Source organism: Salmo salar, chromosome ssa02 (genome assembly GCF_905237065.1).
Source record: "Salmo salar chromosome ssa02, Ssal_v3.1, whole genome shotgun sequence".
Lineage (NCBI taxonomy): Eukaryota > Metazoa > Chordata > Actinopteri > Salmoniformes > Salmonidae > Salmo > Salmo salar.
Genome location: NC_059443.1, coordinates 77,837,488 through 77,858,412, shown reverse-complemented (window position 1 = coordinate 77,858,412; position 20,925 = coordinate 77,837,488). Strand labels below are relative to the sequence as shown.

Here is a 20,925-nt window from a genome sequence, read left to right as displayed (position 1 = left end):
CTGGGAGAACTGGGGGACTTGGGAGAACTGGGGGACCTGGGGGACGTGGGAGAACTGGGAGAACTGGGGGACCTGGGAGAACTGGGGGAACTGGGAGAACTGGGGGATCTGGGAGAACTGGGGGACCTGGGGGAACTGGGAGAACTGGGGGACCTGGGAGAACTGGGAGAACTGGGGGACCTGGGAGAACTGGGGGAACTGGGAGAACTGGGGACCTGGGGAACTGGGGGACCTGGGAGAACTGGGGGACCTGGGGGACCTGGGAGTACTGGGGGAATTGGGGAACTGGGAGAACTTGGGGAACTGGGAGAACTGGGGGACCTGGGAGTACTGGGGGACCTGGGAGAACTTGGTAGAACTGGGGGACCTGGGAGAACTGGGGGAACTGGGAGAACTGGGGACCTGGGGGAACTGGGGGACCTGGGGGAACTGGGGGACCTGGGGGACCTGGGAGTACTGGGGGAATTGGGGGACGTGGGAGAACTGGGGGAACTGGGAGAACTGGGGGACCTGAGGGAGAACTGGGGGAACTGGGAGAACTGGGGGACCTGGGAGAACTGGGGGACCTGGGAGAACTGGGGGAACTGGGAGAACTGGGGGACCTGGGGGACCTGGGAGTACTGGGGGACCTGGGAGAACTGGGGGACCTGGGAGAACTGGGGGACCTGGGAGAACTGGGGGAACTGGGAGAACTGGGGGACCTGAGAGAACTGGGGGAACTGGGAGAACTGGGGGACCTGGGAGAACTGGGGGACCTGGTAGAACTGGGGGACCTGGGAGAACTGGGGGACCTGAGAGAACTGGGGGACCTGAGAGAACTGGGGGACCTGGGAGAACTGGGGGACCTGGGAGAACTGGGGGACCTGGGAGAACTGGGGGACCTGGGGGACCTGGGAGAACTGGGGGAACTGGGAGAACTGGGGAACTGGGAGAACTGGGGGACCTGGGAGAACTGGGGGACCTGAGAGAACTGGGGGACCTGGTAGAACGGGGAGAACTGGGAGAACTGGGGGACCTGGGAGAACTGGGGGACCTGGTAGAACTGGGGGACCTGGGAGAACTGGGGGACCTGAGAGAACTGGGGGACCTGAGAGAACTGGGGGACCTGGGAGAACTGGGGGACCTGAGAGAACTGGGGGACCTGAGAGAACTGGGGGACCTGGTAGAACTGGGGGACCTGGGAGAACTGGGGGACCTGGGAGAACTGGGGGACCTGGGAGAACTGGGGGACCTGGGAGAACTGGGCGAGAGAACTGGGGGACCTGAGAGAACTGGGGGACCTGAGAGAACTGGGGGACCTGGGAGAACTGGGAGAACTGGGCCAGTTTCATTAGCGCAGTTGGAAGCTGAATACTGCTGAACTGTTACAGTATACTGTAAGGTAATCAGTTCTGTATTTTGGGGAAAATCCCTGGAATTTCAGTGTTTATAGAACAGTTTCTACACCAAGGTCATTAACCCTGTAACCATAGTAACAGGGCCAGGAGGGGAGAGAGAGAAAAAGAGAGAGAGAATCTGCAGTGACTTGTTTAGGCTTTCTCTCTCTTTCGCTCTCTTTCTCTCTCTCTGGTAAACAAGTGTATTCTGTCTGTTCCGTGTGAAGCAGTATGATAGTGTGATACAGAGTGATGTCAGATTAGCCCAGTGTTTCTGAAATAGATTATTTAGGTCATATTGGACCCTTTGGCTGGCTGGGGTACACACACACACACACACACACACACACACACACACACACACACACACACACACACACACACACGTTATCGTCACACACTTCTACACTGACTTGCATCTCCCTTGGCAAACACATTTCAAACACTGCACTCTGCTTCTCTCTCTCTCTCTTTCTCTGTACCATTCTGTCTCTGGCCTAGAAAGGTTGCCATGGAGACAGCAGCAGATTTGATGCAGATGGCATATTCATGATGTAGTGGAGAGACAGGGAGCTGTGTGTGCCTGACTGGTGACTACATGGTAGCGATGTGTTTAGCAGGTTTAAATATTTGATGATTGACTGTTATAGTTGATGTTAAATATTTGATATTGAGCTCTTTCTCTCTCTATATATCTCTCTATGTCTCTCTGGCTGTTGTTTGCCAGGGCTTTCTGGGCCGATGTAACCAATCACATGGAATCACTGTCATTGGAAGACAGGATAGATTGACTCTGTAAGTCTCTATAGGCCTATGACTGTAACTGTCCATGGGCTAACTAATTATATGTAGGGCTTGACATTAGCTTTTTAGCTTTCGGACAAGAAGGACAGATTTTTTACTTGTTCAAAAGCTTAAGTCACTTGTCCAGTCACTTGTAACACAATGTTTACATCATTGTATGATGCAAGAAACCACTTTACAAAATAAAATGCATTACTATTTTTTTTACTATAGAGAATCAGACAAAAATGTAGGCTACACTCTGCCTATAGGCTTCAATATGCAAAAAAAGCCAGTTTCAAAATACAACACTGCCCCTTTAAGGCTCTCCTAGAGGCTCTCCTAGACTAGAGGGTCTCCTAGAGGGTCTCCTAGAGGGTCTCCTAGACTAGAGGGTCTCCTAGAGGCTCTCCTAGACTAGAGGGTCTCCTAGAGGGTCTCCTAGACTAGAGGGTCTCCTAGAGGGTCTCCTAGACTAGAGGGTCTCCTAGAGGCTCTCCAAGACTAGAGGGTCTCCTAGAGGGTCTCCTAGAGGGTCTCCTAGAGGGTCTCCTAGACTAGAGGGTCTCCTAGAGGGTCTCCTAGACTAGAGGGTCTCCTAGAGGGACTCCTAGACTAGAGGGTCTCCTAGAGGCTCTCCTAGACTAGAGGGTCTCCTAGAGGCTCTCCTAGACTAGAGGGTCTCCTAGAGGGTTTCCTAGACTAGAGGGTCTCCTAGAGGCTCTCCAAGACTAGAGGGTCTCCTAGAGGGACTCCTAGACTAGAGGGTCTCCTAGAGGGTCTCCTAGAGGGTCTCCTAGACTAGAGGGTCTCCTAGAGGCTCTCCTAGACTAGAGGGTCTCCTAGAGGGTCTCCTAGAGGCTCTCCTAGACTAGAGGGTCTCCTAGAGGCTCTCCTAGACTAGAGGGTCTCCTAGAGGCTCTCCTAGACTAGAGGGTCTCCTAGAGGGACTCCTAGACTAGAGGGTCTCCTAGAGGGTCTCCAAGACTAGAGGGTCTCCTAGAGGCTCTCCTAGACTAGAGGGTCTCCTAGAGGGACTCCTAGACTAGAGGGTCTCCTAGAGGGACTCCTAGACTAGAGGGTCTCCTAGAGGCTCTCCTAGACTAGAGGGTCTCCTAGAGGGACTCCTAGACTAGAGGGTCTCCTAGAGGGTTTCCTAGACTAGAGGCTCTCCTAGAGGCTCTCCAAGACTAGAGGGTCTCCTAGAGGGACTCCTAGACTAGAGGGTCTCCTAGAGGGTCTCCTAGAGGGTCTCCTAGACTAGAGGGTCTCCTAGAGGCTCTCCTAGACTAGAGGGTCTCCTAGAGGGTCTCCTAGAGGCTCTCCTAGACTAGAGGGTCTCCTAGAGGCTCTCCTAGACTAGAGGGTCTCCTAGAGGGACTCCTAGACTAGAGGGTCTCCTAGAGGGTTTCCTAGACTAGAGGGTCTCCTAGAGGCTCTCCAAGACTAGAGGGTCTCCTAGAGGGACTCCTAGACTAGAGGGTCTCCTAGATGGTCTCCTAGAGGGTCTCCTAGACTAGAGGGTCTCCTAGAGGCTCTCCTAGACTAGAGGGTCTCCTAGAGTGTCTCCTAGAGGGACTCCTAGACTAGAGGCTCTCCTAGACTAGAGGGTCTCCTAGAGGGTCTCCTAGAGGGACTCCTAGACTAGAGGGTCTCCTAGAGAGTCTCCTAGAGGGTCTCCTAGAGGATCTCCTAGACTAGAGGGTCTCCTAGAGGGTCTACTAGAGGCTCTCCTAGACTAGAGGCTCTCCTAGACTAGAGGCTCTCCTAGACTAGAGGGTCTCTTAGAGGCTCTCCTAGAGAATCTCCTAGACTAGAGGGTCTCCTAGAGGGTCTCCAAGACTAGAAGGTCTCCTAGAGGGTCTCCTAGACTAGAGGGTCTCCTAGAGGGACTCCTAGACTAGAGGGTCTCCTAGAGGGTCTCCTAGAGGCTCTCCTAGACTAGAGGGTCTCCTAGAGGCTCTCCTAGACTAGAGGGTCTCCTAGAGGGTCTCCTAGAGGGACTCCTAGACTAGAGGGTCTCCTAGAGGGTCTCCTAGAGGCTCTCCTAGACTAGAGGGTCTCCTAGAGGCTCTCCTAGACTAGAGGGTCTCCTAGAGTGTCTCCTAGAGGGACTCCTAGACTAGAGGCTCTCCTAGACTAGAGGGTCTCCTAGAGGGTCTCATAGAGGGACTCCTAGACTAGAGGGTCTCCTAGAGGGTCTCCTAGAGGGTCTCCTAGAGGGTCTCCTAGAGGGTCTCCTAGAGGCTCTCCTAGACTAGAGGGTCTCCTAGAGGGTCTCCTAGAGGCTCTCCTAGACTAGAGGCTCTCCTAGACTAGAGGCTCTCCTAGACTAGAGGGTCTCTTAGAGGCTCTCCTAGAGAATCTCCTAGACTAGATTGCCTCCTAGAGGGTCTCCTAGAGGCTCTCCTAGACTAGAGGGTCTCCTAGAGGGTCTCCAAGAGGCTCTACTAGACTAGAGGGTCTCCTAGAGGGTCTCCTAGAGGCTCTCCTAGACTAGAGGGTCTCCTAGAGGGTCTCCTAGAGGGTCTCCTAGAGGCTCTCCTAGACTAGAGGGTCTCCTAGAGGGTCTCCTAGAGGCTCTCCTAGACTAGAGGCTCTCCTAGACTAGAGGTTCTCCTAGACTAGAGGGTCTCCTAGAGGCTCTCCTAGAGGGTCTCCAAGACTAGAGGGTGTCTCCTAGAGGCTCTCCTAGACTAGAGGGTCTCCTAGAGGGTCTCCTAGAGGCTCTCCTAGACTAGAGGCTCTCCTAGACTAGAGGGTCTCCTAGACTAGAGGCTCTCCTAGACTAGAGGGTCTCCTAGACTAGAGAGTCTCCTAGAGGCTCTCCTAGAGAATCTCCTAGACTAGAGGGTCTCCTAGAGGGTCTCCTAGCTAGAGGCTCTCCTACTAGAGGCTCTCCTAGACTAGAGGGTCTCCTAGAGGGTCTCCTAGACTAGAGGGTCTCCTAGAGGGTCTCCTAGAGGCTCTCCTAGACTAGAGGGTCTCCTAGAGGGTCTCCTAGAGGCTCTCCTAGAGAATCTCCTAGACTAGAGGCTCTCCTAGAGGGTCTCCAAGACTAGAGGGTCTCCTAGAGGGTCTCCTAGACTAGAGGGTCTCCTAGAGGGTCTCCAAGACTAGAGGGTCTCCTAGAGGGACTCCAAGACTAGAGGGTCTCCTAGAGGGTCTCCTAGACTAGAGGGTCTCCTAGACTAGAGGGTCTCCTAGAGGGACTCCTAGACTAGAGGGTCTCCTAGAGGGTTTCCTAGACTAGAGGGTCTCCTAGAGGGTCTCCTAGACTAGAGGGTCTCCTAGAGGGTCTCCTAGACTAGAGGGTCTCCTAGACTAAAGGCTCTCCTAGAGGGTCTCCTGGAGGATGGTTTGTCACCCTTGGTAGCATATAATATATTGCAACATTACAGTTACAACCAAATACTTTTCATGTCTTTATAAAATAATAACAGGGTTTGAAACTAAGGATGCCCTGTCATCCCTGGGATGATAAAAACATGTCTGTGGTTGAAATCAGACTCCGGGACAGTTCTGGGATGACAGATCCAAAATGCAGACAACCACTGCACATTCAAAAATAAAACAATAAGCAATGAGGCTGATGCAACAGATCAGACCGTTTTAGCTTGAAATGTTGATAATGCTGTTTTTAATGCATCAACTAGTATGGGTTACTAATATAACTAGGATTATCATCAACTAGCATGGGTTACTAATATGACTAGGATTATCAACAACTAGCATGGTTTACTAATGTAACTAGGATTATCAACAACTAGCATGGGTTACTAGTATAACTAGGATTATCATCAACTAGCATGGGTTACTAATATATAACTAGGATTATCATCAACTAGCATGGGTTACTAATATGACTAGGATTATCATCAACTAGCATGGGTTACTAATTTAACTAGGATTATCAACAACTAGCATGGGTTACTAATATAACTAGGATTATCAACAACTAGCATGGGTTACTAATATAACAAGGATTATCAACAACTAGCATGGGTTACTAATATAACTAGGATTATCAACAACTAGCATGGGTTACTAATATAACTAGGATTATCATCAACTAGCATGGGTTACTAATATAACTAGGATTATCATCAACTAGCATGGGTTACTAATATAACTAGGATTATCAACAACTAGCATGGGTTACTAATATAACTAGGATTATCATCAACTAGCATGGGTTGCTAATATAACTAGGATTATCAACAACTAGCATGGGTTACTAATATAACTAGGATTATCAACAACTAGCAATGGTTACTAATATAACTAGGATTATCATCAACTAGCATGGGTTACTAATATAACTAGGATTATCATCAACTAGCATGGGTTACTAATATAACTAGGATTATCTCATCAACTAGCATGGGTTACTAATATAACTAGGATTATCAACAACTAGCATGGGTTACTAATATAAATAGGATTATCAACAACTACCATGGGTTACTAACATAACTAGGATTATCATCAACTAGCATGGGTTACTAATATAACTAGGATTATCTCATCAGCTAGCATGGGTTACTAATATAACTAGGATTATCATCAACTAGCATGGGTTACTAATATAACTAGGATTGTCAACAACTAGCATTGGTTACTAATATAACTAGGATTATCATCAACTAGTATGGGTTACTAATATAACTAGGATTATCAACAACTAGCATGGGTTACTAATATAACTAGGATTATCATCAACTAGCATGGGTTACTAATATAACTAGGATTATCAACAACTAGCATGGGTTACTAACATAACTAGGATTATCATCAACTAGCATGGGTTACTAATATAACTAGGAGTATCATCAACTAGAATGGGTTACTAATATAACTAGGATTATCAACAACTAGCATGGGTTACTAATATAACTAGGATTATCATCAACTAGTATGGGTTACTAATATAACTAGTATTATCAACAACTTGCATGGGTTACTAATATAACTAGGATTATCAACAACTAGCATGGGTTACTAATATAACTAGGATTAACAACAACTAGCATGGGTTACTAATATAACTAGGTTTATCAACAACTAGCACGGGTTACTAATATAACTAGGATTATCATCAACTAGCATGGGTTACTAATATAACTAGGATTATCATCAACTAGCATGGGTTACTATTATAACTAGGATTATCTCATCAACTAGCATGGGTTACTAATATAACTAGGATTATCAACAACTAGCATGGGTTACTAATAAAACTAGATTTATCATCAACTAGCATGGGTTACTAATATAACGAGGATTATCAGCAACTAGCATGGGTTACTAATATAACTAGGATTATCATCAACTAGCATGGGTTACTAATATAACTAAGATTATCAACAACTAGCATGGGTTACTAATATGACTAGGATTATCAACAACTAGCATGGTTTACTAATGTAACTAGGATTATCAACAACTAGCATGGGTTACTAATATAACTCACAAGCAGGGTTAAATATAAGTAGGATTATCATCAACTAGCATGGGTTACTAATATAACTAGGATTATCAACAACTAGCATGGGTTACTAGTATAACTAGGATTATCATCAACTAGCATGGGTTACTAATATAACTAGGATTATCATCAACTAGCATGGGTTACTAATATGACTAGGATTATCATCAACTAGCATGGGTTACTAATTTAACTAGGATTATCAACAACTAGCATGGGTTACTAATATAACTAGGATTATCAACAACTAGCATGGGTTACTAATATAACTAGGATTATCAACAACTAGCATGGTTTACTAATATAACTAGGATTATCAACAACTAGCATGGGTTACTAATATAACTAGGATTATCATCAACTAGCATGGGTTACTAATATAACTAGGATTATCATCAACTAGCATGGGTTACTAATATAACTAGGATTATCATCAAGTAACATGGGTTACTAATATAACTAGGATTATCATCAACTAGCATGGGTTACTAATATAACTAGGATTATCAACAACTAGCATGGGTTACTAGTATAACTAGGATTATCATCAAGTAGCATGGGTTACTAATATAACTTGGATTATCATCAACTAGCATGGGTTACTAATATGACTAGGATTATCAACAACTAGCATGTGTTACTAATATAACTAGGATTATCATCAACTAGCATGGGTTACTAATATAACTAGGATTATCATCAACTAGAATGGGTTACTAATATAACTAGGATTATCAACAACTAGCATGGGTTACTAATATAACTAGGATTATCATCAACTAGTATGGGTTACTAATATAACTAGTATTATCAACAACTAGCATGGGTTACTAATATAACTAGGATTATCATCAACTAGCATGGGTTGCTAATATAACTAGGATTATCAACATCTAGCATGGGTTACTAATATAACTAGGATTATCAACAACTAGCAATGGTTACTAATATAACTAGGATTATCATCAACTAGCATGGGTTACTAATATAACTAGGATTATCATCAACTAGCATGGGTTACTAATATAACTAGGATTATCTCATCAACTAGCATGGGTTACTAATATAACTAGGATTATCAACAACTAGCATGGGTTACTAATATAACTAGGATTATCAACAACTAGCATGGGTTACTAATATAACTAGGATTATCATCAACTAGCATGGGTTACTAATATAACTAGGATTATCATCAACTAGCATGGGTTACTAATATAACTAGGATTATCATCAAGTAACATGGGTTACTAATATAACTAGGATTATCATCAACTAGCATGGGTTACTAATATAACTAGGATTATCAACAACTAGCATGGGTTACTAATATAACTAGGATTATCATCAACTAGCATGGGTTACTAATATAACTAGGATTATCAACAACTAGCATGGGTTACTAATATAACTAGGATTATCATCAAGTAGCATGGGTTACTAATATAACTTGGATTATCATCAACTAGCATGGGTTACTAATATAACTAGGATTATCAACAACTAGCATGTGTTACTAATATAACTAGGATTATCATCAACTAGCATGGGTTACTAATATAACTAGGATTATAATCAACTAGAATGGGTTACTAATATAACTAGGATTATCAACAACTAGCATGGGTTACTAATATAACTAGGATTATCATCAACTAGTATGGGTTACTAATATAACTAGTATTATCAACAACTAGCATGGGTTACTAATATAACTAGGATTATCATCAACTAGCATGGGTTGCTAATATAACTAGGATTATCAACAACTAGCATGGGTTACTAATATAACTAGGATTATCAACAACTAGCAATGGTTACTAATATAACTAGGATTATCATCAACTAGCATGGGTTACTAATATAACTAGGATTATCATCAACTAGCATGGGTTGCTAATATAACTAGGATTATCAACAACTAGCATGGGTTACTAATATAACTAGGATTATCAACAACTAGCAATGGTTACTAATATAACTAGGATTATCATCAACTAGCATGGGTTACTAATATAACTAGGATTATCATCAACTAGCATGGGTTACTAATATAACTAGGATTATCTCATCAACTAGCATGGGTTACTAATATAACTAGAATTATCAACAACTAGCATGGGTTACTAATATAAATAGGATTATCAACAACTACCATGGGTTACTAACATAACTAGGATTATCATCAACTAGCATGGGTTACTAATATAACTAGGATTATCTCATCAGCTAGCATGGGTTACTAATATAACTAGGATTATCATCAACTACCATGGGTTACTAATATAACTAGGATTGTCAACAACTAGCATGGGTTACTAATATAACTAGGATTATCATCAACTAGTATGGGTTACTAATATAACTAGGATTATCAACAACTAGCATGGGTTACTAATATAACTAGGATTATCAACAACTAGCATGGGTTACTAATATAACTAGGAGTATCATCAACTAGAATGGGTTACTAATATAACTAGGATTATCAACAACTAGCATGGGTTACTAATATAACTAGGATTATCATCAACTAGTATGGGTTACTAATATAACTAGTATTATCAACAACTTGCATGGGTTACTAATATAACTAGGATTATCAACAACTAGCATGGGTTACTAATATAACTAGGATTAACAACAACTAGCATGGGTTACTAATATAACTAGGTTTATCAACAACTAGCACGGGTTACTAATATAACTAGGATTATCATCAACTAGCATGGGTTACTAATATAACTAGGATTATCATCAACTAGCATGGGTTACTATTATAACTAGGATTATCTCATCAACTAGCATGGGTTACTAATATAACTAGGATTATCAACAACTAGCATGGGTTACTAATATAACTAGGATTATCATCAACTAGCATGGGTTACTAATATAACTAGGATTATCAGCAACTAGCATGGGTTACTAATATAACTAGGATTATCATCAACTAGCATGGGTTACTAATATAACTAAGATTATCAACAACTAGCATGGGTTACTAATATGACTAGGATTATCAACAACTAGCATGGTTTACTAATGTAACTAGGATTATCAACAACTAGCATGGGTTACTAATATAAGTAGGATTATCAACAACTGGCATGGGTTACTAATATAACTAGGATTATCATCAACTAGCATGGGTTACTAATATAACTAGGATTATCAACAACTAGCATGGGTTACTAGTATAACTAGGATTATCATCAACTAGCATGGGTTACTAATATAACTAGGATTATCATCAACTAGCATGGGTTACTAATATGACTAGGATTATCATCAACTAGCATGGGTTACTAATTTAACTAGGATTATCAACAACTAGCATGGGTTACTAATATAACTAGGATTATCAACAACTAGCATGGGTTACTAATATAACTAGGATTATCAACAACTAGCATGGGTTACTAATATAACTAGGATTATCAACAACTAGCATGGGTTACTAATATAACTAGGATTATCATCAACTAGCATGGGTTACTAATATAACTAGGATTATCATCAACTAGCATGGGTTACTAATATAACTAGGATTATCATCAAGTAACATGGGTTACTAATATAACTAGGATTATCATCAACTAGCATGGGTTACTAATATAACTAGGATTATCAACAACTAGCATGGGTTACTAATATAACTAGGATTATCATCAAGTAGCATGGGTTACTAATATAACTTGGATTATCATCAACTAGCATGGGTTACTAATATAACTAGGATTATCAACAACTAGCATGTGTTACTAATATAACTAGGATTATCATCAACTAGCATGGGTTACTAATATAACTAGTATTATCAACAACTAGCATGGGTTACTAATATAACTACGATTATCATCAACTAGCATGGGTTGCTAATATAACTAGGATTATCAACAACTAGCATGGGTTACTAATATAACTAGTATTATCAACAACTAGCATGGGTTACTAATATAACTACGATTATCATCAACTAGCATGGGTTGCTAATATAACTAGGATTATCAACAACTAGCATGGGTTACTAATATAACTAGGATTATCAACAACTAGCAATGGTTACTAATATAACTAGGATTATCATCAACTAGCATGGGTTACTAATATAACTAGGATTATCATCAACTAGCATGGGTTACTAATATAACTAGGATTATCTCATCAACTAGCATGGGTTACTAATATAACTAGGATTATCAACAACTAGCATGGGTTACTAATATAACTAGGATTATCAACAACTAGCAATGGTTACTAATATAACTAGGATTATCATCAACTAGCATGGGTTACTAATATAACTAGGATTATCATCAACTAGCATGGGTTACTAATATAACTAGGATTATCATCAAGTAACATGGGTTACTAATATAACTAGGATTATCATCAACTAGCATGGGTTACTAATATAACTAGGATTATCAACAACTAGCATGGGTTACTAATATAACTAGGATTATCATCAACTAGCATGGGTTACTAATATAACTAGGATTATCAACAACTAGCATGGGTTACTAATATAACTAGGATTATCATCAAGTAGCATGGGTTACTAATATAACTTGGATTATCATCAACTAGCATGGGTTACTAATATAACTAGGATTATCAACAACTAGCATGTGTTACTAATATAACTAGGATTATCATCAACTAGCATGGGTTACTAATATAACTAGGATTATCATCAACTAGAATGGGTTACTAATATAACTAGGATTATCAACAACTAGCATGGGTTACTAATATAACTAGGATTATCATCAACTAGTATGGGTTACTAATATAACTAGTATTATCAACAACTAGCATGGGTTACTAATATAACTAGGATTATCATCAACTAGCATGGGTTGCTAATATAACTAGGATTATCAACAACTAGCATGGGTTACTAATATAACTAGGATTATCAACAACTAGCAATGGTTACTAATATAACTAGGATTATCATCAACTAGCATGGGTTACTAATATAACTAGGATTATCATCAACTAGCATGGGTTACTAATATAACTAGGATTATCAACAACTAGCATGGGTTACTAATATAACTAGGATTATCAACAACTAGCATGGGTTACTAATATAACTAGGATTATCAACAACTAGCATGGGTTACTAATATAACTAGGATTATCATCAACTAGCATGGGTTACTAATATAACTAGGATTATCTCATCAACTAGCATGGGTTACTAATATAACTAGGATTATCTCATCAACTAGCATGGGTTACTAATATAACTAGGATTATCATCAAGTAGCATGGGTTACTAATATAACTTGGATTATCATCAACTAGCATGGGTTACTAATATAACTAGGATTATCAACAACTAGCATGGGTTACTAATATAACTAGGATTATCATCAACTAGCATGGGTTACTAATATAACTAGGATTATCAACAACTAGCATGGGTTACTAATATAACTAGGATTATCATCAACTAGCATGGGTTACTAATATAACTAGGATTATCATCAACTAGCATGGGTTACTAATATAACTAGGATTGATACCTTTGGCTGCTGGACCACAAAATAACTTTGATTTGAAAATCTATAGAACATGAGAAAATGCTGGTTTCCATGGCAGTGTTTCTGAAATCATTCCTTCAAAATGGTTATGGTCGTATTTTTGCTAGGCTGCTTTAAAACAAGGTAAGACACGTCCAGGTTTTAAACAATTACGTTTATGGTTAAATAGTTTCAAAATGCTGACCGCCTCCGCTCAGATTCAAGGTGAGTGATGTGTGGTGCTCAACAGGCCCTGTCCTTCACTCTGTGGTCTTCTGAGCATTTGATCTGAATGAACCGAGCCTTGAGCGTGTCGACAGAATCAAGCCTTTAGACGTTCATGTGAATTATCCTTCATTATATATGTCAAACATGGCTGGCGTTTAGCCTGTATTTATGTCATTAAAGTCCCATTAATGTTTGGCTCCGTTTTCTGGCGCCTCATCAGCGTTGGGTTGGACATGAGGCTGTAGGCATATCATCTGCACTTTGACATTTTATTTATGTACATGGAAAAAAATATTTGAATATTATTCCAATTTTGGCCTCTAATCCAATTTTGATCAGACGAATTGTTTGATATTGTGATTTATTTTCTGTTTCCTTAAAAATCCTTCTTTAAAAAAATTATTCGGGATCAGTGTCCCTTCCACGGGACGGTTGAGCTAACGTAGGCTAATGCGATTAGCATGAGGTTATAAGTAACAAGAACGTTTCCCAGGACACAGACATATCTGATATTGGCAGAAAGCTTAAATTCTTGTTAATCTAACTGCACTGTCCAATTTACAGTAGCTATTACAGTGAAAGAATACCATGCTATTGTTTGAGGAGAGTGCATAATTTTGAACATGAAAAGTTATTAATAAACAATTTAGGCACATTTGGGCAGTCTTGAAACAAAATGTGGAACATAATTGTAATGGTTCATTGGATCAGTCTAAAACTTTGCATAAACACTGATGCCATCTAGTTGCCAAAATATAAATTGCACCTGGGCTGGAATAATACATTATGGCCTTTCTCTTGCATTTCAAAGATGATGGTACAAATAAAATACAAAATAACTTATTTTCTTTGTATTAATTTCTACCAGATCTATTGTGTTATATTCTACTACATTCCTTTCACATTTCCACAAACTTCAATGTGTTTCCTTTCAAATGGTACCAAGAATATGCATATCTTGCTTCAGGTCCTGAGCTACAGGAAGTTAGATTTGGGTCATTTTAGGCGAAAATTTAAAAAAAGGGTCCGATCCTTAAGAGGTTGTCTCCTCCCCTTCATCTACACTGATTGAAGTGGATTTAACAGGTGACATCAATAAGGGATCATAGCTTTCACCTGGATTCAGTCTGTCATGTTCCTAGTGTTTTATACGCTCAGTGTAAACATGTACACACACACTACGTACACTTACATACACACTCCTCTGTCACTGTTTCTGAGGCAGCAGTGGCACTGACCTCACGGAGTGAGAGAACACGCTTTTACCTATAACCTTCTCTCTCACACTCGCTCTCTCGCTCTCACTCTCTCTTCATTTATCTCTCTCTCCCCATCTCTCCCTCTCTAAGCGGATGGAGGACGTCATTAAGTCCTCTGATAGAAGAAGGCATTAGGACAGTGAGAATAAACGGAGTGAGAGAGAGCTTAAGAGAGAAAGAGAGAGGGAGAGAATTTGTTTGATTCTCCCTCCCCCTTCCTTCCATTGTCTAGCATACACATCCCTCCCTCCCTCCCTCCCTCCCTCCCTCCCTCCCTCCCTCCCTCCCTCCCTCTCTGTGGTATAACAATAGGAGGTCCATCATAGAACTCTGATTTAACCACAGAGCTCTTTTAATGGGTGGACACACACACACACACACACACACACACACACACAGACACACACACAGACACACACACACACACACACACACACACACACACACACACACACACACACACACACACACACACACACACACACACACACACACACACACACACACACACAGAGAGAGAGAGTTTGACAGTGTAGTTAATGGAGTAGAATGAAGGGCTATAATGATGGTTATAAGAAGACAAAATTACAGACAGAGACAAACAGAGGACTGGTTAGTGAGGATGATCACCCTCTCTCTGATTGTGTGTGATCACCCTCTCTCTGATGTGTGTGATCCCCCTCTCTCTGATGTGTGTGATCACCCTCTCTCTGATGTGTGTGTGATCACCCTCTCTCTGATGTGTGTGTGATCCCTCTCTGATCCCTCTCTCTGATGTGTGTGTGATCCCCTCTCTCTGATGTGTGTGTGATCCCCCTCTCTCTGATGTGTGTGATCACCCTCTCTCTGATGTGTGTGTGATCACCCTCTCTCTGATGTGTGTGATCCCCCTCTCTCTGATGTGTGTGATCACCCTCTCTCTGATGTGTGTGTGATCACCCTCTCTCTGATGTGTGTGATCCCCCTCTCTCTGATGTGTGTGTGATCCCCCTCTCTCTGATGTGTGTGTGATCACCCTCTCTCTGATGTGTGTGATCCCCCTCTCTCTGATGTGTGTGATCACCCTCTCTCTGATGTGTGTGTGATCACCCTCTCTCTGATGTGTGTGATCCCCCTCTCTCTGATGTGTGTGTGATCCCCCTCTCTCTGATGTGTGTGATCCCCCTCTCTCTGATGTGTGTGTGATCCCCCTCTCTCTGATGTGTGTGTGATCCCCCTCTCTCTGATGTGTGTGTGTGTGATCACCGACAGGTAGCCTAGTGGTTACAGCGTTGGGCCAGTAACCGAAAGGTTGCTGGATTGAATCCCCGAAGACGTGGATGTTGATTAAGCCAGCCCCCCCCCCACCTGATTCAGAGGTTGGGTTAAATGTAGAACACACATTTCAGTTGAATACATTCAGTTGTACAACTGACTAGGTATCCCTCCCTCCCACTGGTGTGTGTGTGTGTGTGTGTGTGTGTGTGTGTGTGTGTGTCCATGTGAGTGAGGCTGTTGTTTAGAGAGAGGGGGGAAAAGGGGGGCAGCGTGAGAAAAGAGGGGCACGGGATGGAGGGAGAGAAGTGTGTGTGTGTGTTTGCCGGAGCCAGAGCTGCAGAGTAATCACATTTTGTGTGGTCTGGCGACCCGGCCATTGTCCAGCCACAGTGTGATTCTTGGTAGTCCTATAGCCGTAGGGAGAGGTTGGGGCTCTGTCTGTCTGTCTGTCTACTCCACACTGTCTCCTGCTGGTGAGTGATAGAACAGCAAACACACACACAGAGGCTGGACTGTGTGTGTGTGTGTGTGTGTGTGTGTGTGTGTGTGTGTGTGTGTGTGTGTGTGTGTGTGTGTGTGTGTGTGTGTGTGTGTGTGTGTGTGTGTGTGTGTGTGAGTGTGTGTGTGTGTGTGTGATATTGGCCAATGTGATAACACTTCCTGTGATATCGGCCAATGAGATAACACTTCCTGTTTCCTGTCTTTTCTGCAGTGCCGGCATTGCCGTGGGTTTCTATGGAAACGGGGAGTCATGTGACGGAGCCAACCGACTGGCGTATTCTCTACGGCACGCCAACCGCACCGTGGCAGGGGTCGACAAACTGGTGGGACAGTCACACACACACACACACACACACACACACACACACACACACACACACACACACACACACACACACACACACACACTAACATGTATACTCCAAACATAAGCACAGAGCGCTAACGTCCCTCCACTTTCATCCTACCGCACAGAGCGCTAACATCCATCCACTTTCATCCTACCGCACAGGGCGCTAACATCCATCCACTTTCATCCTACCGCACAGGGCGCTAACATCCATCCACTTTCATCCTACTGCACAGAGCGCTAACATCCATCCACTTTCATCCTACCGCGCTAAGGGCTAACATCCCTCCACTTTCATCCTACCACACTAAGGGCTAACATCCCTCCACTTTCATCCTACCACACAGAGCGCTAACATCCCTCCACTTTCATCCTACCTCTCAAGACTTTCCAGATTCCAAAACCCACTCCCAGATGTGTCTCTCTGTCTGTCTCTCTAGGTGACGGACAGTGCCCTGTCTCTGAACCAGACAGTGGAGGGAGGTCTGGTCCAGTTGGAGACGGCCTACTCTGAACAGACTGACTATGTGTCTATCGTCCAGAAGCTCCAGGGTCAGCTGGATGAACTGGTCAGACTCATGGTGGACATCCCCTTCTGGAGTAACTCTGATATCTCACTAGAAGACCTGGCCATCAAGACTGAAGCCTTTGACTGGTACAGGTGAGTTACAGCTGTATACATGTACTATACATGGTTACTATTATAGTTCTATCTGCTGGAGTAGCTGAAGACCTGCCTTCCTTTTATATATTGTCTTATTTATTCTGTTATATTATATATTTGTACCTGACTCTGTTGTATATAGTGTTATATATAGTGTTATATAGTGTTGTATATAGTGTTGTATATAGTGTTATATATAGTGTTGTATATAGTGTGTATATAGTGTTGTATATAGTGTTATATAGTGTTGTATATAGTGTTATATAGTGTTATATATAGTGTTGTATATAGTGTTATATAGTGTTATATATAGTGTTGTATATAGTGTTGTATATAGTGTTGTATATAGTGTTATGGTGTTATATAGTGTTATATATAGTGTTATATAGTGTTATATAGTGTTATATATAGTGTTATATAGTGTTGTATATAGTGTTATATAGTGTTATATAGTGTTATATATAGTGTTATGGTGTTATATAGTGTTATATATAGTGTTATATAGTGTTGTATATAGTGTTATATAGTGTTATATAGTGTTATATATAGTGTTGTATATAGTGTTATGGTGTTATATAGTGTTATATATAGTGTTATATAGTGTTGTATATAGTGTTATGGTGTTATATAGTGTTATATATAGTGTTATATAGTGTTATATAGTGTTGTATATAGTGTTATATAGTGTTGTATATAGTGTTATATAGTGTTGTATATAGTGTTATAGAAGTGTTATATAGTGTTATATAGTGTTGTATATAGTGTTATGGTGTTATATAGTGTTGTATATAGTGTTGTATATAGTGTTATATAGTGTTGTATATAGTGTTATATAGTGTTGTATATAGTTTTATATAGTGTTATATAGTGTTGTATATAGTGTTATATGGTGTTATATAGTGTTATATATAGTGTTGTATATAGTGTATATATAGTGTTGTATATAGTTTTATATAGTGTTATATAGTGTTGTATATAGTGTTATATGGTGTTATATAGTGTTATATATAGTGTTTTATATAGTGTTATATAGTGTTGTATATAGTGTTGTATATAGTGTTATATAGTATTGTATATAGTGTTATATAGTGTTGTATATAGTGTTATATAGTGTTGTATATAGTGTTATATATAGTGTTGTATATAGTGTTATATGGTGTTATATAGTGTTATATATAGTGTTATATATAGTGTTGTATATAGTGTTATACAGTGTTATATATAGTGTTGTATATAGTGTTATATGGTGTTATTATATAGTGTTGTATATAGTGTTATATAGTGTTATATGGTGTTATATGTTGTTATATAGTGTTATATATAGTGTTATATAGTGTTATATATAGTGTTGTATATACATTTACATTTACGTCATTTAGCAGACGCTCTTATCCAGAGCGACTTACAAATTGGTGCATTCACCTTATGATATCCAGTGGAACAACCACTTTACAATAGTACATCTATATCTTTTTTTTTGGGGGGGGGTTAGAAGGATTATACAGTGTTATATATAGTGTTGTATATAGTGTTATATGGTGTTATTATATAGTGTTGTATATAGTGTTATATAGTGTTATATAGTGTTGTATGTAGTGTTATATGGTGGTGTATATGGTGTTATATATAGTGTTTTATATGGTGTTATATGGTGTTATATAGTGTTATATGTGGCTGGTATACCTGACTCTGCTGCTGTTTGATGTTCTGATCTGTCTGCTGGTTCTGTTATATATTGTGTTATATATTGTGTTATATATTGTGTTATATATTGTGTTATATATTTACAGGTGGCTGGTATACCTGACTCTGCTGCTGTTTGATGTTCTGATCTGTCTGCTGGTTCTGTTATATATTGTGTTATATATTGTGTTATATATTGTGTTATATATTGTGTTATATATTGTGTTATATATTTACAGGTGGCTGGTATACCTGACTCTGCTGCTGTTTGATGTTCTGATCTGTCTGCTGGTTCTGTTCGGACTGATACGCAACTCTAAAGGCACTCTGATTGGGTGAGCAACACCACATGACGACCACAGAGAATGGATGGATGGATAGAGGGAAAGAGATAGGAGGTCTGAGAGAGAATTGGGAGAAGGAAAATGAGTAGATATGTGTTACTAGTTAGAGGGGATGAGAAGGGGAGAGAGGAGTTTAGGCTGGTAGAGCGAGGGATGATTAGAGGGAGAGAAAAGGCAGTGAGAAGAGGAGAGTTGTGGAGTCAGGACATGATGAGAGAAGAAAGGAAAGAGAGAGTTGAATGGTGGGAGTGAGAGAGATGATGAGATTGAAAGAGCGAGAGAGAGAGAGAGAGCGAGAGAGAGAGAGGGTAGGAGAGAGCGATAGAGCGAGAGAGAGAGAGGGTAGGAGAGAGCGAGAGAGAGAGAGAGGGTAGGAGAGCGAGAGAGCGAGCAGGAGAGAGAGAGGGTAGGAGAGAGCGAGACAGCGAGCAGGAGAGAGAGAGGGTGAGAGAGAGAGAGGGTAGGAGAGAGCGAGAGAGCGAGCAGGAGAGAGAGGGTGAGAGAGAGAGAGAGAGGGTAGGAGAGAGAGAGAGCGAGCAGGAGAGAGAGAGAGGGTAGGAGAGAGCGAACAGGAGAGAGCGAGCAGGAGAGAGAGAGAGGGTGAGAGAGAGAGAGAGAGAGTAGGAGAGAGCGAGCAGGAGAATGCGAGCAGGAGAGGAGAGAGAGGGTAGGAGAGAGAGGGTAGGAGAGAGCGAGCAGGAGAGAGAGAGAGAGCAAGAGAGGGGGTAGGAGAGAGCAAGAGAGTGAGCAGGAGAGAGAGAGGGTGAGAGAGAGAGATTGACAGAGTGGGAGTGAGGACACATTAAGACCATCTTGTGTGCATGACTCACATTTCACAGGTTGTGTGTGTTGCATGTCTCTGACTCAACCCCACGTTGTTTTACACACACACACACACACGCAGTGATTTCACAGCGTTGAACATTTATAAGGTGTTAATTCCTCTCTCTCTCTCTCTCTCTCTCTCTCTCTCTCTCTCTCTCTCTCTCTCTCTCTCTCTCAGGGTGTGTTTGTTGGGTGTTCTGACTCTCATCATCAGCTGGGGGTCTCTGGGACTGGAGCTGGCAGCTGCTGCGGTGAGTTTCTCCATGGAAACGTGTCGCTAGGACAACGGCAGTTTCCTGTGACATGACATAATTTCACTGGATTTCTATTGGCTTAGACAAAGTAGTGTAGATGAATGATTATGTAAAGTCAATCACCCTTAAGATCTAAGATACCTTACTTTTAATTTGATCTGAACCCTATGTTGTGTTGTGGTTGTGTTGTGGTTGTATTGTGGTCATATGGTCTCTCCACAGACGGCCAGCGACTTCTGTGTTTCCCCGGATACCTACATCACCAGGGTAACCAAGGAGAACGCTGTCATCAACCAAGGTAGGGGAACGATGGAAGGACAAAGCTGGATGGAAGGAGTTGGAGAAATGTGGGAACAGAAGGAGGGAAGAGGAGAGGC

At 41.3% G+C, this 20,925-nt stretch overlaps 1 protein-coding gene across 2 annotated transcripts in view; it reads left to right on the top strand.

The window, feature by feature from the left end:
• LOC106594999 (protein tweety homolog 3) overlaps positions 1-20,925 on the top strand; it is a 65,322-nt gene that overhangs the window by 27,830 nt on the left and 16,567 nt on the right. For both annotated transcript variants that reach the window (XM_045710501.1, XM_045710500.1), the window contains exons 3-7: positions 16,641-16,752; positions 17,219-17,439; positions 19,365-19,460; positions 20,473-20,545; positions 20,771-20,846. In XM_045710501.1, coding sequence (XP_045566457.1) covers positions 16,641-16,752; positions 17,219-17,439; positions 19,365-19,460; positions 20,473-20,545; positions 20,771-20,846 — 578 coding nt within the window. The remainder of the gene's footprint in view (positions 1-16,640; positions 16,753-17,218; positions 17,440-19,364; positions 19,461-20,472; positions 20,546-20,770; positions 20,847-20,925) is intronic.